The sequence below is a fragment of the Parambassis ranga genome, chromosome 10, assembly GCF_900634625.1.
Source record: "Parambassis ranga chromosome 10, fParRan2.1, whole genome shotgun sequence".
Classification (NCBI taxonomy): Eukaryota; Metazoa; Chordata; class Actinopteri; family Ambassidae; genus Parambassis; species Parambassis ranga.
In genome coordinates this window covers 523876-547373 of record NC_041031.1, presented here as the reverse complement: position 1 = coordinate 547373, position 23498 = coordinate 523876, and the positions used below count along the sequence as shown (strand labels likewise).

Sequence of the window (23498 nt, the reverse complement as noted above, 5' to 3'; positions counted from 1 at the left end):
TTTTTCGGGCGAATGAATTTTTCTACCAAGTTTGGTGAGTTTTTGGGCATGTTAAGGCCCCCAAAAATGCGATCTAAGGGGGGGAAAGAAAAAAAAAAAAAAATAATCCTAAGGGTTTCAATAGGGCTCTTGCACCATTCGGTGCTCGGGCCCTAATGACAAACTAAATATATAGATATTTTTTATATAAAAAAATATCATGCAGTGACTAGAATACATGAACAGAACAGCATTGGTTCCATAGAAAATTAATTTATTTTTAAATTAACAACACAAAGTAAACATTACAGGGTCGCTGTTGGTAAAAGTGTGGTTATTTTTCTGGATTGTTTTGGGATTCAATTACAATAAATTTGAGTTTGAGTGTTTGGACCAAGTTACTATGTCTGATCATTGTTTTATATGGGTGTTGCCCTGGTTCCAGCTAAACATAGACTAAAGTCCAGAAGAAAATCCCACTGACAGCTGCCCCATACATTCCACTTATGCCAAACATTCTAAGACCACCATTGAATATTCTGCTGGTTAAGTCACACTGTAACCATCAAGCCATCATGCACAAGGGCAGCTCAACATCGGTGCCATGAGGTGTGTTCCTCGTTCTTTGTACGCAGGCAGTATATTGAAGACTCTCTGCCTAGTTGATCAAGCAGTTGATGAGTGGTTGTGTCATTTCCACAGACACATGTGTCTCCACCTCTTTGCATTGGAAGATAAAATGTCTGGTCATTTCATTTTGACTTGCAGTGAATCTATTAGTTCTACAATCTCTGCAAAGTAGCTGTTCTCCTCTCCTAGAATCATTTCTGATTGAACAATTGCCTGGTACTGATCCCTGAGAGACAGCAAGGAGCCCAGCAGTGAGCTGTCTGATCGGTACTGATCTAAACACACAGGAGCCATCGCCAGCAAAGCCCGGAGAGCCTGCAGAAAAGGGCATGTGCCATTTGTTGAGCCAGCTTTTTAAATATTCGCCTACAATATACCAATCAGCCCACCTTCTCCCTGTAGTCATGATCAGCAGACTCCAGCAGCTGTGGAACCAGACTGCACCATCCCTTCTCCAAAAGCTCCAGCTGCAGAGACACCTCAGAGTACTGACGCACCCGCTCCTCATGGGATGCATCCAGGACTGGGTCCAAATGTGCCTGAGAGATCAGTTCCTGGAGAGGAGGAGGTCAGCATAACTGACTTTGATTTGTTTTTAAAATATCATGATCATAGACTTTGTTGTACCTTCTCACTGATCATGTCATATAGCATGGTCACAATACGCGTGCGCAGAATTCCTCCCTCATCGACCCTAAACAGATCCGACAAGACCTGCAGCCCACCATGTGACAGGAAGTGGCGCTGTGCGTAGGGGAAATTGCGTAAGAGGGAGGCCACTGCAAACAGGACCTAACGGGAGAACAGACAAAGTTCACAGCTAAAATGTAAACACATTTCTGGCAGTAAGTAGCAATGTGTGGCTAAACGTACCTTCTTTTGGACCTGGAGTGTCTGTGCAGTGGCCAGTGTGGTTAACAGTATCTGCAGAGCGCCGCTCTCCACAGCCTTCACCTGAACTGCTGGATTACTGCAGGACAAACACAGTGATGCTAACGCAGAGTGAGCCTTTTAAACATAACTGAAAGTTATGTGACAAATACACCGAATGCTATCCTATGGTGATGAAGTTTCCCAGGTGGAGCATAAGCAGGGTAGGTTTTCCAACATGTGAAATGTGCAGAAGAACCACTACAACCATTAGTCTTCATTTATAGGTTTTACAGTAAGTTAGGAGTTTTGCCCTGAAGAGTCAAGCTGTCAGGAGAGAATGCAGAGCTCACACCGCTAATACTCTCACCTCATTAGGTCCACAATCACATGCAGCAACCTACTGCATGCAGACATGGTAAATGACCTGCAGAAGCTCACAGTGAGCATCAGAGTGAGGAACATAGTGTTAAACTACATGTAATGCGGGGTACTTATAAAAAATGCTTCACCATGTGTTTGCATTTAAAATCCTCCATATGGGTTTAGCCTTACATGGACATGCAGCTGTTTGGAACCTGTCTCACAGCCCAAATGTTTTAGGTTCTGTACCCTATAATAAGGACTCCAGCAGCCCCCATCTTTACTCTCTTCACTAATGGATGGGTGGCTGTTGATATCTGTACCTAGCCAAAGCAGATCCCAGGACAAAGGCAGAGCTTTGCTGTAATCTGGAGTCAGTGCTGTTCAGACCTTCTAGAATGAACTGGAGACCCCCCATCGAGCACAGAGTCTGAGCATTATCCACCTACAACACAAGATAACAGTTACTGCATATAACTGCGGTAATACCTTTCTGTATTACCGAAGGTGAAAGGCACAGAGCATGGATTCAAAGATTCTCTCCATCTAAAAGGGATCACATCTTTACTGTAGCTATGTATGCAGGTACCTGATGCACTAGATATTCCAGCTCCTGCAGGATGCTCAGTCTCTGCTCAGTAGTTGTGTTGCTGCTGTTGAACTGGTCCAGCAAGCGTCTCATTATCTAGACAACAACACATAGACAATAACATAAATTAAAATCAAGACATATTAGAGACTAGCTGTCAGTGAGAATTCTGACTGACTGGTAGCTTTGGAATAGGTTTAGGCTTGTTTGTAACTGCTTTGTTAATAACACTGATGGTATACAATGTATATTATATTCCAATTAATGTACAATCCTAAAAGTGTTTTATTGAGTACACATGGAGAGGGCAAATCATTCATTCTGATAAACACAGTGTAAACAGTGTCACTCTGTCTGGAAATGACTGATACATTGGTCTATTTTTTAAGCAGGTAAATCCTCGAAGACGTCAGGCTGTCCCAGCAGAAACTAATGTACCAGTATTCCATCCGATTCACAAATACTGACACCATCAGACTACTTCCTGAAGACCCAAGTCATCGTTTTGAAAAATGATGGTATAGCTGCTGCTACGGACCACTTTCTGGACGTCCCAGACACGGACTTCTTTGTGCTCTGTGGCCACTGCACTAAGTGTGTTAATGAAAAGTAGGAAGACACTCATAATCTTTACTAGAATATTATATAGCTCCTAAAAGCTCATACAATGTTCACCATACGCCCACTCTCCATTGAAAAACAATAAATGTGTCAAGAATGATGAATAAAGTCAACCAAACATGATCCAACCTGAACATCTGTCTCCACCAGCATCTCCAGCTGAGCCATGTCTCTCTTCAACTCCTCCAAAGGACGATACTTGGATGCCACAGACTCCTACAGACACACAGCAGGTGACACTGTGGCCTTATGTCTTGTCGCCCTGTCTAAAAATCCACCATCAAGGTATTGACTGCTTTCCGTGTGTTTAATGAGACCTCATACCTGTCGGTCTGTGTCTTGGCTGCTAAGTTTGAGGTCCTCCTTTATCTTCTTCATGGCTTGTTCCAGCTCATCGTGGCTGAAGGACCGGCTGTCTTCTTTGTCCCTGCAAACAAAGACCGTTACTGCAGACGCTCCAACCTCCATGTTCTTTGTTTGCTGTTAGATGCAAACAGGTGGACCAGCACCTGTGCTCCTGTGTCCAGTATTTCAGCTGCTCCTCTCCCAGCCTGACCTCCCTCTCACCAGTCTGTAGATTCAGTCTTACGTGGGAACCTGCCGGCACTGCCTGGCCTGTGCACACACACAAACACAAGATGCATCCTGAGACGTGTTGCAAATGGATTGATTAAATGTCAGTATTCGTGCAGTCTTGGTGAACTATCAGATTAAAGCCAAGTATACATTACCTGGTTTGAGTGTCTGCCACAGCTCATTAGGTTGGACCACCTCTAAATCTCCTTCTTCATCACCATCATCATCATCAACTGTAGCCTCTACATTACCAACTCCCTCTTCTTCCTCACTCTCCACCACAGTTAAAGCACCTTCAGTCTGCACAGACAAAAAGAAAGTGAACTGTATCCTCGGTTTAAATATTTTTTTTTGCATTTTCCTAAATCTACGTGTTTGGTAGACCTATGATTCTTCCAATGACTCTTTCTTTGTCAGATTAAAAAATAGATTTATGTATGTTTTCAGCCACTGTTCCTCCACATCGAGAGAAGCTAGGTGAGGTGGCTCGGCATCTGTTTCAGGTGCCTCCTGGATGCCTCCCTGGGGAGGTGTTCCGGGCATGTCCCACAGGGAGGAGACCCAGGACGCAGTGGAGAGACTGCAGTCTCTCGGCTGGCCTGGGAGCTCCTCGAGATTCCCCCGGAAGAGCTGCAGCCCCCACAACCCGGCCCCGGACAAGCAGTTAGAAGATGGGATGAATGGAAGGATATGTTTCCATGTGGACTGCTAAACTATCAAACTTCTATCAAACAAGTATACTATTAAAACACCCATGGCCAAATAGAGATGATTAAAGATTGACTGAAATGTTTCACTGTGCCAACATTTAAGACATCACATCAAAACCATATGATTTTAATAACATCTCATCTGCTTAGATTCAAGGTAACTTTAGATAAAAGCACTGCAGACAGAAGTGTATCATGGAGAGCTCACGTTTTGGCCCAGAATGCTGGTGATGTGACTGAGATGCAGCAGGAGGAGGAGGACCGCCAGAAGCAGGCAGCTGAAGGACGCCCCGCCACAGCACGTCGGCTTCATGGCGACTGGAACACTGGAGACCACACCGATACGTCAGCGGTAGAGCAGACAGCCAGACCTGGGTCTACCGTGGCCGGCGGACTCCACCTGCAGCCATGAACATAGTCTGGCTTGCTAGCGTTCTGCTCAGAGGTACTGGGACCTGATGGCTAACTAGCTTGTAAAAACGGTAGAATGAGGCACATTAACAACAAAGTTTTATTATAATCATTGTAATAAGTCTAAAGACAGCTAGCTAGGATGACGTCTGACGAATTTAAGTTAGCATAAATGTTCATTTAATGTTAAAGCATACACTCACCTGTTTATATTAGAGGGAACTACTAACTGTGTCCGCAACCAGTGCACGTTCCCGCACACATCTGAAGGATGCTGTCACTTTGTTTCTATCCAACTCTCATTGGTCCACGTGAGCAGTCTTCTGTGTGACGCAAGCAGTGGTAATTTACAGCACACTGGGTAATGCTGCCACCTGCTGGCGTGGAGCGTCTGTCAAAAAGGTCTATCAATGTTTTATTAGGGCCCTGTTGTAATTGTAACTTCTGTTTTATTTTTGGATTTCCATTGTTTTATTACATTACCTACCACGTTATTGGTGGTCTCCATTTATGGTTTGATTGTTGAGGAAGAAGTTATTAAATTTTTTTTAAATTCTAATTTAACTTTGAATTTAATCTGATTTTAGGATCATAAGACTCTTGTTATTTCAGGCTTATTATTATCTTTTCAGTCATCTGTGCAGCACTTTTGGTTGTAGTAATCTGCACAAAAACCGGCTGTATACATACACTTTGAAAAACCTGCTGGTTATGTTGTCATGTTTAAACACATCATCCAGGAATATAACCAAGAAAAACAAAACGTGCACTCAAAGTGTTGCATTGCTCCTTCCCTACAAAAGCTTCAACATTTAAATGGTTGAGGTCTGATCAAAGGGAGCAGTACTAGGTGTGTGTATGGAACAGCTGCGACTCATCCGTCTCCTTTATTACACAGTAGCATGCCGGCATCTGTGCTGCCCCTCAGCACTTCAGAGAGAAGCTAAGGCCTGGTGGTGGTTTAAGTAAGTGCTGAAGGAAGAATCAACAGGTTTATTTTAACAGTCATAAACCTTTGTGGTGGTTACTATATACTAAAAAAACGACATAAGTTGTAGCACAAAAAACATGTTTAATAAATGAACATTTAGTATGTTTGTCATTTTGTTGGATGCTGTATAGTGCTTACTCAGCTGTTTTATCACCAACATTGTTATGTGTGGGTTGTTACAATGTCTTACTTTTGCAGTTATATTACTAGAAATTATGAAACCGTCATCTGAAGAATTTATTCAGTCAGAGTGCCTTTTTCAACATTAAAATAAACTGACACTAAACATAGACATACACACATCCACCTGTGACAGCAGCTCCTGCTATTGCTGTGCACACTGATTCTCCATACTGCTCTTAGAGCTGACATGGATCATCTCTACTGTTCTTTGTTTCGTTCTCCTCTCGTCTGGTTGGTTCTGTGGCTGGTTCTCCATCTCTCTCTCTTTATAGTCAGCCGAGGGAGAACTGAGGGAACAGTTAACACATGAACAGTCACCAAATACAGTTGAATTAAAGAAGACAGAGTCCTCATGACCAGGAGTGTTTACAAGATATGGCATGTCCATACACACAACATGAGAAACCTGGGTTATCTTATCCCTTCAGATGTTTCCAACAGCAGCCAGGGTTCTAATCTGTATACGACATGTATCCCCACACAAGCATTAGAGGCCATCTAGACTAGGGCTGCAACAAACAGGTATTTTGATACTCGGATACTCGCCGATTAATTTTGCGATTATTCGAGTAATTGGATCACGCGTAAATGTCATAGTTTTCCTATCAATACGGCTGCAGCTAATAGCTGCTTCACTACTTTGGACCGCTGCGTGTGTGTGTGTGTGTGTGTGTCCGGCCTGCAAACGGTTTGCCTGGGTTTCAGACAACAACTTATATTCGGACATTTTGCCCTCGAATATTACTCGAGTACTCAGCTAATCGTTGCAGCCCGCACCCAGACAGAAACAAAATAGAGAAAAAAGTCTCAGGAGGAAAGGCATAAAGGAAAGGAATAAAATTTCCACCAGTGCAGGCAGCGCACACTGACCTGGGGTTGGGAATCACAACCGGCTCATCTCCGCTGATCTTCACACACTTTGCAGGCCGCGGCTCGGGCTCTACTTCTGTTGAGATGAATAATTGACTCATGTTTTCATCACATCACAGTTACATTACACAAGTTCCAGTGATCACACCTTGTGTGGAGCCGACAGTCTCCTTGTTGGGGCTAGGGTCAGCCTTAGGGTCTGCAGTTTTAGCATTCGTCTCATCTGTTGCCATGGTAACAATCGGCTCACCCTTGCCAACACTGGTCTCATCAGAGGAAGGTGCAAAGTTAACAGGAAATTTCTCTTTCTTTCTCTTCTGGATCACATTCTTCTTTGCCTCTACAGACAGGGTTCAAGAGGAATCAGTGTTACTAAACGTGAATGACACATGAATAATGTGTGTGTGATAGTCTACTTACCCTTTGGTTCATATTTCTGTTGCAGCTCCTCTACTCGCAGCTGCAGCTTGATCTTGTCACTCTGAGCCTGCAGCAGAGGACAAAAATTCACACCGTCAATGCAAAGGTCCTGTTCTTTTCAGGTAAGTTCCAGAAGAGCGGCATTTTACCTGTTTGAGCAGCCGCTCTGACGTAAACAACTTCCTTTCTAGTTCCAGAGCTCTCTGACTCTCTGACAAGGACTTCATCCTCTGCAGGGACAGCTCATCGCCAAGACGCTCTGCATCTTTACTGTGCATACACAACAGTTAGGATCGAACACTCCTGAAGACATAACAAAGGACTTGCATCCTGTTTTTAGAGGAGCCCAAGTGTCCAACACAAATCCCTGTATTTAACGGTTTAGATTGTGAGGACGGACTTCTGTCCTCGGAGAGAAGCTGGATCTACTCACACAGTGTTGTTGAGCTGCATCTTGAGTAGATCAGTATAGTATGTTTCATCCTGGCCCTCACCGCCCTCTGCTGCAACAGGATTGGCTGGCTGAGACTTCAATAACATCTACACAAAGAGATGACATTTTTAGCCACATGGGATATAGTCAAGGCTAAATCTGACCTGTCATTGTTCCAAAAGTAGGCAGTCTCTCCAGGACAGCCACTATAAATGTATGTCAGAGAAGGAGCTTAAGGTCTGTTTCTCACCTCCACCCTCTCCAGTCTCTGAAGCTTAGTCATCAGATTCTGGATCTCCCCATTTTTCTCTGATAGCATGGACTGCAGCCTCTCCAGCTGAGCAGGGTCAGCTCTGGAACCCTGCAGCTGCATCAGAGTGGCTATCTGGACCTGCACATCATCCACATAGTGATTAACCTGGCTTACAGTATACACTCCAGAGCATATCATAGTGACTGTACAGTGATGTGTCTCTGTGATACATGTACCTTCATGCGCTGCATTTGCTGTTTGCTGAAGGCATGTATTTTCTGCAGGGACTGATACTGGACCTTCATGCCAATGAGCTGTCTCTCCATCTCAGCTCTCTTATCCTCCAACTGCCATGAAAGACCCATAGAAGGTTTGGGTTCAGTGTTAACGCTCAGCTGTAAAACAACCGTTTATTTGAATGTTGGGTTGAGGGGGTGCTTTGTTACCTCAGCAAACAGAGAGTTCCCTCTGCTGTTTGGATCCTGGGCCTGCTGAAGAACCTGATCCAACTGGATCTGAAGATCCCGGTTTGCCTCACGAGATTTCTGTGTTAGCATGACATGAAACATTAGAACAATGCAGAGTCAAACACCAATCTAGAGACAGAAGAGCAAAGAGACACACACAGAAACAGCATGGTCCATCTTGTCACTGGCCATGCTCACCTCTAATGAGTTGAACAAGGAGACGGCTTCTTTTTCACGCTCCTCCTTCTCCTCTGTGACCCGCTCCAGCTGCCGCTGCAGGCTGCTGTTAGTCAGCTCCAGCTGCTGCTCTCTGTACTGAGATTCCTGCAGCACCTGCTCCAACTCCAGCTGGCAGACACACAATTAAAACACAGTTCTGAATTTAGCTGCATAAACATAAGGTAACGGTCATGGTCCAGACATATCAGGTTTAGGCTGTTACCTTAACGTTTTCCAGCTCCATGATCTTCATCTGCACCTCCATCATCTCAGATGTCATGGAGCTCTGGGTGTGTTCATTCAGAGCTTGTAGCTCCTCCATCTTGTTATTCAGAGTCTCAGTCTGAACTTCCAGTTTGTGTTTGAGCTGCTTTTCATTCAGCTGTGACTCATCCAGAGCCGACTGCAACCTCAGCATCTGAGACAAGACAGACACACCGTTAACATCCGGCTGCAGAAACACACACACACCACATGTATGTAGAGTATTACAATGTTGGGTTTTATTACGTTAAGATTTTTTCCCCTCTATACGAACAAAACTGCTAATTCAGAAGCATGTTTGATAAAAAATGGTTGGTTCCCTCTGGGGATCAATGAAGTCCCATCTTATCTTAATAAGTACCCTTTTTCTAGTAGTAGTAGTAGTTGGCCATGATGGTTGGCCGCCTGTCGATGTTGGGCTGTGGGTGTGTGCCTGTTACCTACGTTTTGTAGTAAGTCCTGCACACTGACACAACTGACCGCCTCTTGTGGCTTTTCTGCCAAGTGAACTTACTGAATTTAACAAACTACAAAACTAATTTTTCTAAAAACCTGCTCTCTAAAACAGGGCTTGGGGTAAGCTCACAGATTGTCGTACTTTGTTGTGGAGCTCATTGAGTGCCATGTTGTGGTTTCTTTGCAGTTGTTCTTGTTGGTCTTGAAGCTGTTGTTTCTGCTGGTTCTTCACACAGTCATGGTCTGACTGCAGTGACTCCAGCATCCGAAGCTTCAGTTCCACTTCCTTTTGCAGGGAGTACTTTTCTTGCTCAAGGGTCTGTTATGAACACGTCCATACAGAGACAGGTGGAACAGTTAGAAACACGTATTCTGTACACATAAAAATGACCTAGCTGAATACCATATACAGAAAACAAATGCAGGTTAATGTAATACCTCCAGTGCGTTGGTCATCTCCACTCTCTGTTCATCCAGCCTGTTTTGCAGTTCCACCTGCTGGTTCAGGAGATCCAAACCAGCCTGAGCTGCTTGGTGGACCTGCTCCTCCCTCTCTCTCAGCTGGCTTCTCAGCCGCTGTATCTCTTCTTCTGCCGCCATCTGGAGGAGATGCCAAGATCATAAAGTCAAGGCTCTGTGTTGACCAGGTACCGGTACATCACTGTATTTGGACGAGGTGTCGCCTTCAATCTCCAACGCTATTTTGCAGCATTAAAAGCTACAAACGGGAGAAACTGTCGCTTAATGCTAATATTCCTCTATTGTTCTGCAGACTCGTAAGCTAACATGAGCATCACTGTCATCGTATACACATTCATTCCAGCAGTCACAAACAACGGGCCAACAAGTGCGTTGTTGTTGTATACCATCTTTCCGTCCAACTCCTCACAGGTGTGTATTGATAGAGGCCAGAGAAGCTTTGAGTGCTGACCTAGAACCACAGACCCTGATTAGCTGATGAACACTGTTAGCTTACAACGCTACAAATAGCAACAGGCATCCTACAACTAGCTTTTTAAACAAGTCAAATAACTCGAAATGTCACGAAGCAAGTAACTACAAACAAGATTTACTTAAGCCATATACACAACGACACGCTTTATTACCGTATCAACGACTCGTCTCTTAAACCGCCAGAGTTTTGAAACCAGTTCTCGTGGGTTATCGCGACACCTTGCCTCCACGAGAGTTGCATGTGATTGGCCACTTTGGCACAGCTGTGAGCTGTGCAACTTGCGCCCCCTAATGTTTGTTTACCAAACGTTCAGCAGGACAGGCGCCCGTCAAACGTTCAGAAGCTTTGGTTTGTGTTTATAGGTTAGAATAACGTATAATAACGTGTCCTATGGGGCTTAGACTTAACACGTGTGAAACATGTTGGTATTTAGAACATGTTTCATGAAATATAAATATGATGGTGCTTCAGAGTTACCTGCCTCCTGGTATGCCCACACCAACCATTCATGTAGTCTTTAGAACAGATTACAAACTACAGAGAAGTAGCTGTTTCTGTGGTGCAATGCATTATGGGATGAGCACATATACAACAGGACTGCAAGTTTACATCACTTTAGTTTAATCAAACTTTCATCACATTCATGTATTACACTCTACCCAAATTTGCATATACAGTAGCTCAGGTCGGATACATACAGTTTTCGCATCACATCACATTCACTCTGAGAAACACAAAAGTCTCCTGATGTTTGGTCAACAGATGGTTTTCATGGTGTTTTTACATAACAATATGAAACAAATAGTGTTAGTAATGACACCTCTGTGGAATCATACATCTAAAATGACCGCAGTGCTGCGTAGTTGTTGTATTTACAGTAAACCGTAGGATTTTCCTCATGCTGCAGCAATGGAGGCGTCATCTAGCTGTCGACCCTGAGGCTGCAGAGAAAGAAAGACAATGCAAACTGGTGAACATGCTCATTATTCATGACTGCTTGCTCAGTAAGGCGTGTGTCTGCTACCTTTACAAATATACGTTGGGGCAGGAAGCGTCTCAGTGTTTGCACATTGGAGGACGAGCAACGTGGCAGGTTGATGTTGAGCTGTGGTAGTGTTTGGTAACCAGCCATGAGTGGGTAGTAGTTATACAGCATCTGCTGCTCTGAACCAGGGAGGATACGGAGACGCACCTGCACACACAAAAGCATGTTTGTCACTCAAGTGCATATGTTCAATTTCTGCCAGAGGAAAAAGATTTATCAGTTGATAATGCTGGCTGTAGTGAGCGTGGTGTTACCTGTTTGAGTCCGGAGAACATGAAGGCATCAGATGGTTCGACAAGCATCTCCACCTCCTGCACCAGGGCTGTTCTGTTCTCTATGTGATAACGAACTGGAAGAGACTCCCTGACTCGCCCGAATGATGGCAGATCTACACCAGAGGTTTAAAAAGTGTACAAACATTTACTAAAATGTTTAAATATTCACACAGTGCATGCACACTAACACTTATGCACCATGCATTACAAATCTAATGTCAGTGCATACTGACCAGCGTGGATGTAGAGAGGGACAGACTCCAGGATGACATGAGGTAGCGTGACTGCAGTCTGGATGAGGGGACTTGCCGGACTGGATGACTGCCTGTACAATAGAGTTAAGCCCGTTAGAAGCCTGTTGGTACCGACTTGTCTCCCACCTGCATCCCCTTTACAGTTATGTTCAAGAGATAATACCTCCTCTAATGTATGTTTTTGTTGTGTGTGCAAAAACATCTGGTTTCAGTATTAGGCAAACACAACCAAGAACTTTTTCACTGTGCCATTTTTTACTTATTTACTTACTTTTGCTAGCAAAAATGAAGCCAAATAGAACAAAAACATGTCCTCAATGCTGCGTTTCCCCTAACACTAACACCATAAACAATGGTGTTAGTTGCTGCACAACGATCTGAAAGACTTATAAAACCATTTCAAACAATTTGGAGTTCAACGTTGCTTGTGCAAACCATTCAGCTGTCAGTCTGCACAGGAGTGGACGTCCCAGCTGATTCACTCCAAGATCAGACCGTGCAATGATCAGAGGAACACAACAAACCAAGAGCTACAGGTCAGAGCCTGCAGACCTCACTGAGCATGCTCAGTGTTAACGTGACAGCACAGTCACAGTTTGTTTGAAGGGTTACCAGGAGACAGACTCTTCTGTCTAAAAAGCTCATGGAAGCTGGACTGAGGTTCACTAAACTGCATCTGAACAAAGAACAGCACTTGTGGAACAATGTCCTATGGACACATGAGACCAAAGTGGAGCTGTTTGGTCTTAATGATCACCAACAACAACAGAGTTCTAGAAACAAATATGGGACCATCTGTCTGACAGTTCAAGCTCGGTGGAAACTGGGTCAAACAACAGAACAATGATTCCAAGCACAGCAGCTAATCTACATCATGATGATTGTTAAATAAAAGAATCAAGGTTTTGGAATGGACTAGTCAAAGTCCAGACCTCAGATGTTTGTTGTTCATCTGAGGCTGGATTTGCCTAGTACTGAGACGATTTTATTATGTTTTTACACAAAAAAACATTTTGAACATGTAAGTACGTACCTTCTCCATGATATCAGGTACTGTCCAGTAGCCACAGTGGTATTGCTGTTAGTCTGTGGTGGACAACGGAGACAGAAACACTCGCTGGCACACTCGCCTGTCTGCAGAACCACTGAATACACAAACACAATGTCAGTCAAGTCAATTCCTTTCAATTTTGTAGAATGAGAATTGTTAAGAGTACACATGTACCTTCCTGCAACTGTGACTGAAGTTGTGGTGTGTTGCCGGTCAAAGTAAGCAGCTCCAGGGAAGAGGAGGTGAGTAAAAGAGGCCATGGAGACGATGACAGGACATCTGTCATCAACAGAAAGGGAATGTCCAATGCTACCCGGTCCAATGGCTCAAACTGCAAAGAACCAGAGACACACACAGCATACATTAACAGAAAAAACAACACCAACCACACCAGCTTTGTTAGTAATACACACCTTAGTGGATACAAATTTGACCGACACCTCAAACGGGACCACTGTCTCGATAGTTACTGTCTCATCCTGGAAGATGATGGGATAGTATAGCAGATCAGATCAAGTAAACACACATGACGGTGTGCAGAATGTTTGCTGTGTATGCAGGCCAGACTAGGTTCTCTACCTTATGGCATTTGCAGACAATCTGCCGTCCTTCCACGGTGGTATTGATGCTGTAGGCCACATGGAACAGGAAGACCCTCGGCCCGGTTGACACACACCTCACATATACACATTTCTCCAACTACAGGCACAACACACAAAAGACAGATACTGGAATTAGCACGATTCACTGTGAAGATGAAAGTATATGTTGTTGAAAACATTTATTTTGTAAATTTATGTGTACCTTTTCGCCTGGTTTCAGATCTCCCAGAGGCACCTCAGGAAGCAGTGAGGGGGCGCTGTCGTCACAAACCTTGGAGGCATCCAGAGTCACAAGGGTGCTCTGGCCTAAGTTGGCATCTTGGCCTAACCAGAAGCAAACATGTCAAGTTATTCCCATTATTACAAATGACTCAGTTACTTATTAATAGCATTGGAACGTCTGGGTGTGCAGTACTATAGGGTGTTTCATGCTTTTTCTATTGCTGCTGTACTTGAATCCACATACCTGGTTTGAGGCCAGCTGTCAGTTTCAGATCCTTTGCCAAGGCTTCCTCCTGTGATTGGACAGTGAGTCTGATGCAGTACATTTCATTGGTAAGTGCCGGGGGCTGGTGGTTCAGCTGGACAGAGATCTTTGGAACTCTGGAGATGATCCTAACATTCAACAATAAATATTTCTGTTGATTTCATCAGCATGGATATGAACAGGCTTTGTAACTGACAGTAGATTTATAGATTTACATTGTGCTGTGCTGCATGGTCAGGCTGTCCCAGTCCAGCTCTTGGCGTGCCTCAATGCCACGCCCCCATCTCCGTGACGCTCTGCTAGCCTGCAATGCTTCATGGGCAGAGGCGGCATCTCCTCCGGCACCTCTCCAGCTCAGAAACACACAGCGGCCGCTGTCACTGCCCATCATCACCTCGATAGCAGTCATCTACATGAATGCACACATAAAGACGCAGGTAATCAGAATTTGCTATCCTGCTTTCTGGCTCAGATATACACACACCTGAAAAATACATACCTCAATCTTCTTACCAACATCTTCTGTTTTTGCCACAAAGCTGAAGTCGAAGCATTTGGTTTTGCCCGGTAACAGAGTCATACTCTCCTGACCTGATGACTCCACCACGCACCACTGGTTGTACTCCTAATGACAGACAAAGACTTTTAAAATCATCAGCCAAAATGAACCGAGGGGAAACCCTTACAACCCTGCTCACTAGAAGATAAGTCTATAAAGTCACTGATACTGTGTGTGTTGTTAAGGTAAGCTCCTGCCATTGTGCTTGCTGGTAGAGAAAACCACACAGTACCTGGTTACTGAGGCTGACTGCCAGCTTGTTGAAGGAGACGGGATGTGGGCAGTCAGCTCGGAGGAAGACTTGAAGCATGATGGGCTGGTCCACGTGGAAACTGGGTGTCTGGAATTTGGCCTTACACTGGACTGGAATTGGAGCAGAGGCCAGTATTATTTCATATTGTTTGGAATTTATTATTGATCAAATAAAAAAAGCAACAAATTTGTGTTTGAACAGTGCTTTTGAGTAAGTGACTGTGTTTACTAACTGAATGGGATGTAATCCTGCACTTCTATCGTCAACTCATTTGATCCTGCCAGAGCCATGCGGTCGTTCCATAACGACCTTGCTACATTGACAGAGGACGGATCACACTCTGGCTCCGCGTCAGGCACCTCATTCTGAAAATACAACAACACATAATAAGTGTGTAAAAAAACAATGTGCTGGTTGAAGTGTGGATAAGTTATCATTTCCACCTGTGACACCATGTACGACCTTTCTACTTACGGTCAACACTTTCATGAGATTCTTTTCAATCCTCGACTTCTGCTCCACTTTCAAGGTTGAAGCTACAAGACAAGATGTATTATGTGTTGTTATATGTTAAATTGATGTATCACAAAAGCCTCATTTTGTCTTAACCTGTTCCATACCTCTGCCAAGCAGCTCCATGCAATATATAATGTAGTCTTTAACACTAGCCATCAGATAAGCGCAGCGCAGGGCTGTTGTCAGTATGGCAGTGAGGAGACCCCACCATCGCTCAGTGCGGTAGTCACACATCACGTAGTCCAGCAGCCTAACAACATATTACACATACAATCCTTAAATATCACATATCACAAATGTTAAAAAACTTTCTCTTTCCCCATATACTTTCCACAAAAGATGCACAACATATTATCTATTCCAAATCTATGACCGACTGTGCAGCATAAAAACAAGTACATCGTTTTTGATACCAAAAAAACGATTGTGGGTGCAGTATCACCTCTACTAAGCATGTACATGGAGGTGAAAGGGTGAAACTGTGCTTCATTAGAGCAGCATGGGACTTACTTCAGGGCTTTTGTGTAGTCTTTTGCATGGTAGTATTCCTCCCCCATCTGCACCACTGCAATGGAGGTAGACAATAAGACAAATATTAGGAAGACTGTCATGGTGACATAATATAATACAACCTTTCATGGAACATGAAAGGGTAGCAAAATGTAGAGGAAAAATGCATATATAACCTCAGCTTACTGTGTGATTAGATCCACATAGTCAGGACAACTCAGTTTAAACAATGTAAGCACAGATTGACAAATTTAGCCAAAAGAAGACAAATCTCTTGATGACAAATTTTGCTCAGGGCTAATTGCCCAACACTGAATCGTGATGGTGCAGTGCAAAAAAAAACCACAAAATACTATACGCACTGAGGTGGCTCTTCATTCGAGGACACTTGTACTTCTTAAACTGGGCGACGGCGTTACTGAGAAGTGCTATAATTAGCTCCTGTAGGGGCAGACAGAGAGAGAGGCAATATACATATAAACACAGTGGTAGAAGAGTGTGTGCACTAGGTGTTTATAACTCCTGCCTCAACGATGAGTGTCTGTGATGCACTCAGTGGTTGAAGGAGTGTACCTAAGCCCCCCTGCTTGAGCTTAAACCATGAGAAAAAGATGACAAGCATTTATGGGGTTAATGAGGGCATGTGTGTGTGTGAGGCAGGAGGTACTCAGTTTAGACTAGTGCAAAAAGTCTATGCCATTAGCCCTTTAAAACTGCAAGTCTTATTCTTTGTGCTCATAACAGAGCACCATGCAAATCCTGCAGCTGAGTCAGTGTGTGTTCTTACAGAATGTGGTACATCTCTCTCTTTCATATGCAGAGCCAGAATCCCTGACTTCTCCTTCTCTGCATCAGGGGGATCAATACCTGAAAACAATAAGGCAGAGGACATGTTTCATCAATGCATTTCAGACTCTATGACACAACTAGGTTCCCATCAAAATGTTGTGTAATATGCAAATGTTAGAAGTTTGTTCAGACAAAAAGCAGGAGCCTTCAACCCTCCCACAGAAAAAAGTTAAACTTTCACAGATTATAGACTCAGGGCTCACATATTAAACTATTTCAAGTATTGATTTGTTTATTTTTACAGAATTTGTTCTCCCAGCTCATAAAACCCACGAAAACAGGAATTCAAAAAATTAGAATACTGTGAAGAAATCAGCCCAAATTTTGCAAGGCATGAGTGTCACACACTAATCATCTACTAAACTCAATGCACCTGCACAGGTTTCCCCAGGTGTCTTTAAATTGTCTCAGTTCAGTTCAATATGGGGAAGACAGTAGACCATCATTGATAACCTCCATAAGATGGGTAAGCCACAAAAGTTCATAGCTAAGGAGGCTGGTTGTTCACAAAGTGCCGTGTCCACGCATATCGATGGAAAGTCTAGTAGAAGAGCAAAATGTGGCAGGAGAAGTTCACCAGCACCAGAGGGGACCATGTGCTTCAGCAGATTATCACACAGGCAAGATTCAAGCATCTGGCAGAGATCCAGAAGAAGTGGAATGAGGAGGGAGTCACAGCTTCAAAAACCACCACATTCAGACGCATCCAGGAGATGGGCTACAACTGTCGGTTTCCTCGGGTAAAGCCACTTCTGATCCTGAGCCTTGCAGGAAGCGTCTCAACTGGGCCAAGGAGAAGACTGTTGTAAGTGCCTTTTATTTGGGAATCAAGGTCCAAGGGTTCGGAGGAAGACGGGTGAGGAACAGAACCCAAGTGTGAAATATCCACAGTCAGTCATGATTCCGGGTGCAATGTCCGGTGCACGTGTTGGTAAACTCTGCTTTCTCAAATCTAGGGTCACCGCAAAAGTCTACCAGAATGTTTTGGAGGACTTCATGATTCCTTCTGCTGAGGATCTGTATGGAGATGCAGATGTGATCCTTCAGCAGGACCTGGCCCCTGCCCATACTGCCAGGAGCACCAAAACCTGGTTTAATGCCCATGCCATCACAGTGCTGGACTGGCCAGCCAACTCCCCAGACCTAAACCCCATGGAAAATCTGTGGGGTGTTCTTAAGAGGAAAATGAGGGACACCAGACCCAAAAACAAAGAAGAGCGGACGGCAAGCATCAAGGACATTTGGGCTTCCATAACGCCACAAGTGGATTGCCTCTATGCCACGGCGCATCGAGGCAGTGATTAGGGCAAAATGATTCCCAAGTACTGACATGTCGCTTAGACGGTACCATATTTTGATTAATTTGACGTGGTCCTGATTTCTTTCTTTGTTTCTGCAAAACCTGAGAAGTAAATGGTGATTTCTTTACAGTATTCTAATTTTCTGAATTCCTGTTTTTGTGGTTTTAAGAGCTGGGAGCCCAAATTATGTAAAAATAAATACTTGAAATCGTTGTGGGCCCCGAGTCTATCATCTGTCAAAGTTTAACTTTTTGAATGGAATTATGGAAATTAATGAACTTTTCCCTGACATTCTAATGTTTTGGTCCGTATGTGTAAAAAGGACATGGGAAATGGGCAGGTGGGAGTTTTGTAATGAATAAATATGGGTGTCACAACACTACTTCCAAAAATATGTCAAGCAGTCCTTTTATTCTAGAAAGTCTCCCTCATGAAAAACTTGGTTCAAACCTAAAGTAGCCCAGATTAAAATCAGTGTTGGGTTAATCTTTAAGTAAATTTGCTGTTTAGTAATGACGATAAAGTCAGTGTAAGGAGTTGGGGAAAGAACATACTCTGGTGTCCTTGTCTCCAGGGTCTCTGTCCATAGAAGTCCATCCCTCCACCCTGGATGTCCAGAGGATCAGGAGCAGGATAGTTTGCTCCAGCCTAGACAAAAAGAGCCAATCCAATTAAACCTTAAGTTACAATGTAATAGCCAAACAGAAACCTTCAACCTCCTAAGGAGAGGTAAATATGACTGGACTCATTTTAAATCCATTTTTGTTTTTTTACATCAAAACTGCATGCTGTGTTAGCTTGCAGGGACATATTTGCAGCCGTAAGACAAGCCATTCTAAGAGCAGTGCTTGTGGTGCAGCAGATAGTACAGTATCAGTACTACAATGCTGCCATAACTTCTTTTTATGGAACCGCCCTGAACACATCCAAACCATTTGGTAGACGTGTTCAGGGCGGTTCAGGACATGTGCATATAGTAATGCAGGAAGGCTTTTTAACCACAGCATGACAGCAAACAAGTGTTGCCAACTTGGTGACTCCCTCGCTAAATTTGGTGACTTTCCAAATCTTTTTTTGTCAAAAGTAAGTAGCGACAAACCTAGGGACGTTTCATTCTGTAGTTACTGTGACCGTGAGCTCCTGCCCCGCCCCAAGGCAGTCAGTCTCTCAGTAGTTTCACGCAGCAGTCTCAGCTGCAGTCAGCGCAGAGGAGACATACACCACTCTGCATTCAGCAAAGCTGCTGCCGGTCCCGTCACGGCTCACAGAACAGCATGTAAATACCATATTTCAATGGCAATTTTGTTTTAGATGCTGACATCAGTACCGTTAGCATGGCTTATCTTAGAATAGTCAATGGAGTTCAGTCTATTCAACTAGCATGTCATGAGCAAGGGTGAGCAAAACATCATGAGCTCTCTATCTGCTGGTGGGAGGATACATATTTCATGCTCATCTATGGTATTTCCAGTGTTAAAAAAAGAAAAAACCTCAACAAAGTCAACCGAACCGAACTGAAAAATGCGACCCCAAAACTGTGATGACTTGTATAATTTTAGGCAGTAATGGAAGAATCATCACCTGACAGAGCTGCTGGGCCAGCTGCTTCCTGTCCTGGCTGTAACAGGCAGCCTGCTGGTAGTAGAAACCCGGATTCTGGGTCTGGATAGCAGTCAGACCCAACTTTATTGCTTCATCAAATAGCTCACCAAATGACTGGAACCTGTTTGGCAGCAGAAGTGCAAAAAATATTATTCAACTATTAGTAAGGAAAACTACATATACCTAATAGGATTGTGTGTGTCCATCTCACTGTTTAGACATCCATGCAGCGTGCTCAAAGGCCAGTTCAGCGCTGCCGATCTTCTTCTTACACAGGTCAATGTGCTTCCTGAACTGGGCTATAGCATCTAGAGGTGTGTTGTGCTGGAAACACAGGCGACAGATCTAAAGAGGCACAAACGGAGGGACACAGGTGGTGAAGGGTCAGTAACAGACTTCATTCAAGTGTATCAGTAAGACATTCCCACCGGACACCTGTAGGTAGACATGCCTAAACGTACCTTATAGTTGATAAAGCCGGCCATAGTTTTAATCTCCAACATGTTGGTCTCGTGCGCTCTGAGTTCATGCACCAGACTGTATGCAGTCCTGTAGTACCTACACAAATACACGAAAAGAAACTGCTCAGAACAACTACAAACCTACTCCATCAGACAAGCAAACAGAGTACAGAACTTACTTGAGAGCATTCTGAGTGTCCTGTTTCAGTTCACTGAAGAAAGCGATTTTGAACTGGTGTCTGACGAACAGAAGCTGGAGACATCCAAAGGCAGATGAGAATTTGAAAGCTGTTTAAAAATATCAAGTCTGATCCATGCTAATGTGGGAAAGTGCGTATACGTACTTGATGTGTTGTCTTGTTGAGGAATTCTTTATGTGATTTGACACGACGGATCTCGGTGTAATAGTACGTCTGTGCATGTTCATAAAAGGCATTCTCCAACCTTCAGAGTCACATCGTTAATAATTAATAACACTACATTATCACTGACTTTAAATCCAATCACCTCTGGTTGGTGAATTGCAGGTACCTTATAATGTAGCCCACTAAGTGGTCTGTGTGTGGCAGAACAAAGAGACTCTTGCCGGACAGATCACAGGCGGTACAAAGAGCCGATGCTCTTTCTGATGCTACCAGATCCTCTCCTGTGAAACCAAGGAGAGATCAGATGATAGAAAAGAACTTTAATCATTACATTAACACACACATTCCTATAAAGACCAGTGATAGTAAACTATTAATCCTTCCTCAAAAGTTAGTTTTCAACTTGTGTTCTTTTTTTTTTCATTTTTTTAACTTTCAGCCAAGATGAATTTGATTGATTATTTTCACAATGTTGGGGAGACCATGCAGTTCAACAGTGTGATAACAACCAGTGCTGCTGTGGCGTTACAACAGCAGCCAATGTGAACACATACAGGCAGAGCAACAGGTGAGAGTGAGACACCATACAGACAACAGCTGCCAGCCATTAAAACAGATACTAAGACTCAGGTGTTGTATTGTAGAAACCTACCTGGAGGTAGTGGCGTTTTCTTCTGGATTAAGACCACAGCCACTTTGGTGTTCCTGCCCTGAAGACTTGTCCTGAAGTTAAACAAATAGCATATGTAACTGACAGCAATTTTGACTTTCTGTAATTTTTTTAGACACATTGGAATAAAATGATGTGCAACTTTCATGTACCTGACAATCTCCACTTTAGTTGCACATTCAGACTGCTTCTCTTTCCACTGTGGGTCATCCCAGTCCAGTTCATAGAACAGAACTACCAGAGCAGGGACCAGGTTCAGGTGTTTATTCATCCAGCTGGTTTTCAAGATGCCTTTGGGGATGTACCATTCATACGATGTACGCTAGACAAAGACACAGTGAACATGAACCTGTTTAGGATCACTCGATGCAAACAAATGTTTGGTATTTTGTTGGGATAATATGCTACCTTGGTGCGACATTTGGGGTACTCATGGTCTCCTGGGAGCACTTTGAAAGAGATGGGAACTCTGTCAGCACGGCGGTTTGCACAGAAGGCGTCCCAGATGGCCCGGTGCACAGCGTTGTACACAACATCCAGGCCAGTTAGGGCTACAAAAGCCATAGGCCGACAACATAATTCTGCGGGGAGCTCCCACTGGGAACCGGCCATCATGATGGTTCAGCAATAGATGTGCCTACACAAGAAAAAAAATCAAGTCACTGCAACAGGAGAATCAATCACTTTGGTTATAGGCAGTGTAGAAAACAACACATGCAGGCTGTAGTCAATTTTACATAGTGAAAATTAATGAAACAGGAAAAGCATGTTTTTAACATGTATTTGACATTGACGACATTCAAGAAATCGCTGAGTATGACATAAAAATTACAGTAAAATGTCAAAGAAACCCCCGGACATGAACAGAAACTTGCAGGTCACAAGACTTGAGGTTAGCACTAGCTAAGCAAGAGGCTAACAGTGACAGTTCCATTGTTTACATCGTACTGACTGGTGCTCAGCCGAAAATGTCGCTATGTCACTGCAAATATATGAGCTAGACATGTCTCTCAAATGTAAACATTTATACACTGTTATATACTGCTATATACTGTTATATACTGTTATATACTGTTATATACCGACACACAAAGAGCCGTTGAGACGAAAGCGGAACTAAGATGTGAGACTTGGCTATGACTAATGATATAGCTGTTAGCATCTCTAATAAAGCCGTACTAACAATAACAATAACAAACTATTCAACTAAAGGATGGTCTAAACAATAGCATGTCTCAGCTACATCACTTCGACTGAGCTGCCAGTGTTGCTAAACGCACTGGAAATGTTAGCTAGCTTCACTTCATAGGCTGTTAGCAGATCACTGGGGTGTTCTAGTACAGTTAGCGCTAGCTAGTTTGTAGGCGAGGTTGCAAATTTAATTAACAATTAAACGTCAATGCCGTTTTAGTTTTTGGCTGACTGTCTTCACTTCAGACGAACCCCACCTCTGGTCACCATTAGACAGAAAGTCACCGATGTGTAAACGTCGACGAGCCAGAATGTGCAAGCTAATTTAGCTGCTGTCACTGAAGCAACAACAAACTCTAGCTAGTTAGCCTCTAGGCAGAACTTGACTAACACTTCCGGTCGGACTTTTCAAAATTAAAGTGCGATCGGCAAACAACAAACTGGCACATTAGCGCCACTGAGCGGTGCGTTAGGATCAGAGCTGTGCTTTCGAAGAGCAGAGATGAGAAACAAACAGAAAATGATATGTACAAATAAACCATCTACACTAGATGTGCATGTCTGTTTGTTGATGTCATCCTGCTACATGCTGGGTGTAAATGGAGAACAGGAAGTTGAATGTTGGAGACAGAAAAGCTCTCCGTGCCTCAGCCCATAATGAGCAAATGAATTGATTGAATTCATTCATATGTGCTCTTCTGCTGGTTCAAAGCAAGAGTACAGTAGAAATAATCATTACTTAATTTCCCCACGGGGATTAATAAAGTAATCCTTAATCTTAATACAAACCAGATTTTACTTTCTGAGTACAGATTATCGCAGTTAACATGGATCCATGCAGGGAGTTGCAGCAGCCACACAGTGGCGCCAGACTCACGCTTGTTCTTCAGAGGCTCCTCTGCTGCTCTGGGGTGATGTGGTTTTTGGACTTAAAGGACTCCGCTTCAGACCTCTCATTACCTGTTCTAGCCCCGACCTTCCTGTTCTCACTGCCTGGTTGCTGAGGTTCTGCTCCACTGAAATGAAGGTTTAGTCTGGACAGTGTTTTATTTGGGTCTTAATGTATATTTTGCACACACTGTGGTGATGGTTATATGTGAGCGACTGATCATCATTATTGATCACCACTATTTGTCTATCATTGATGGAAGGATCTAATAATAAAACGCATCTGAGTCCACGGGAAGCTGCTGCAGACTGGATGCACGAAGGTGAAACTGGAACTTGCAGCAGGAGTGTCCTGCAGG

General features: G+C 43.6%; 3 protein-coding genes and 1 long non-coding RNA gene across 9 annotated transcripts; 1 reads left to right on the top strand and 3 right to left on the bottom strand.

The window, feature by feature from the left end:
- Window positions 1-236: 236 nt before the first annotated feature.
- Window positions 237-5065, bottom strand: sil1 (SIL1 nucleotide exchange factor). Of its 4 annotated transcripts, none has more exons than XM_028417005.1 (12): window positions 4953-5065; window positions 4547-4804; window positions 3784-3928; window positions 3562-3667; window positions 3377-3479; window positions 3182-3268; window positions 2432-2527; window positions 2166-2287; window positions 1483-1579; window positions 1237-1401; window positions 999-1163; window positions 237-924 (listed from the first exon to the last, which is right to left on the bottom strand). In XM_028417005.1, the coding sequence occupies exons 2-12, from the start codon at window positions 4649-4651 to the stop codon at window positions 727-729; spliced, it is 1389 nt and encodes a 462-aa protein (XP_028272806.1). In that variant the 5' UTR covers window positions 4652-4804; window positions 4953-5065; the 3' UTR covers window positions 237-726. The 4 variants fall into 4 exon arrangements, with proteins under 4 accessions (XP_028272806.1, XP_028272805.1, XP_028272807.1 ...); XM_028417004.1 differs by having other exon boundaries at window positions 4547-4738; window positions 4953-5027; XM_028417006.1 differs by having other exon boundaries at window positions 4547-4808; window positions 4953-5026.
- Window positions 1575-3789, top strand: LOC114443098 (uncharacterized). The gene is made up of 3 exons (XR_003671404.1): window positions 1575-1703; window positions 2824-3040; window positions 3203-3789. It is a non-coding gene; the product is annotated as an uncharacterized LOC114443098 (long non-coding RNA).
- Window positions 5066-5866: 801 nt separating the features above from the next.
- Window positions 5867-10470, bottom strand: spdl1 (spindle apparatus coiled-coil protein 1). Of its 3 annotated transcripts, XM_028416417.1 has the most exons (16): window positions 10412-10447; window positions 10172-10236; window positions 9744-9905; window positions 9448-9624; window positions 8809-9003; window positions 8700-8714; window positions 8565-8666; window positions 8346-8444; window positions 8136-8246; window positions 7897-8037; window positions 7647-7753; window positions 7363-7483; window positions 7214-7280; window positions 6942-7133; window positions 6794-6869; window positions 5867-6210 (listed from the first exon to the last, which is right to left on the bottom strand). In XM_028416417.1, exons 2-16 carry the CDS (start codon window positions 10172-10174, stop codon window positions 6066-6068), a joined length of 1713 nt encoding a protein of 570 aa, XP_028272218.1. In that variant the 5' UTR covers window positions 10175-10236; window positions 10412-10447; the 3' UTR covers window positions 5867-6065. The 3 variants fall into 3 exon arrangements, with proteins under 3 accessions (XP_028272218.1, XP_028272216.1, XP_028272217.1); XM_028416415.1 differs by having other exon boundaries at window positions 8565-8714; XM_028416416.1 differs by lacking the exon at window positions 10172-10236 and having other exon boundaries at window positions 8565-8714; window positions 10412-10470.
- A 388-nt stretch (window positions 10471-10858) lies between these two features.
- trappc11 (trafficking protein particle complex subunit 11) lies at window positions 10859-22633 on the bottom strand. Its single transcript, XM_028415397.1, has 30 exons — window positions 22509-22633; window positions 21469-21697; window positions 21213-21382; window positions 21043-21113; window positions 20557-20671; window positions 20370-20469; window positions 20205-20278; window positions 20026-20122; window positions 19776-19909; window positions 19544-19685; window positions 18517-18610; window positions 16600-16679; window positions 16175-16253; window positions 15813-15867; window positions 15407-15552; window positions 15261-15322; window positions 15019-15151; window positions 14766-14896; window positions 14474-14599; window positions 14190-14383; window positions 13954-14102; window positions 13690-13811; window positions 13465-13584; window positions 13299-13364; window positions 13060-13216; window positions 12868-12979; window positions 11814-11905; window positions 11560-11693; window positions 11285-11452; window positions 10859-11201 (listed from the first exon to the last, which is right to left on the bottom strand). Exons 2-30 carry the CDS (start codon window positions 21673-21675, stop codon window positions 11157-11159), a joined length of 3375 nt encoding a protein of 1124 aa, XP_028271198.1. The 5' UTR covers window positions 21676-21697; window positions 22509-22633; the 3' UTR covers window positions 10859-11156.
- Between the last annotated feature and the right edge of the window lie 865 nt (window positions 22634-23498).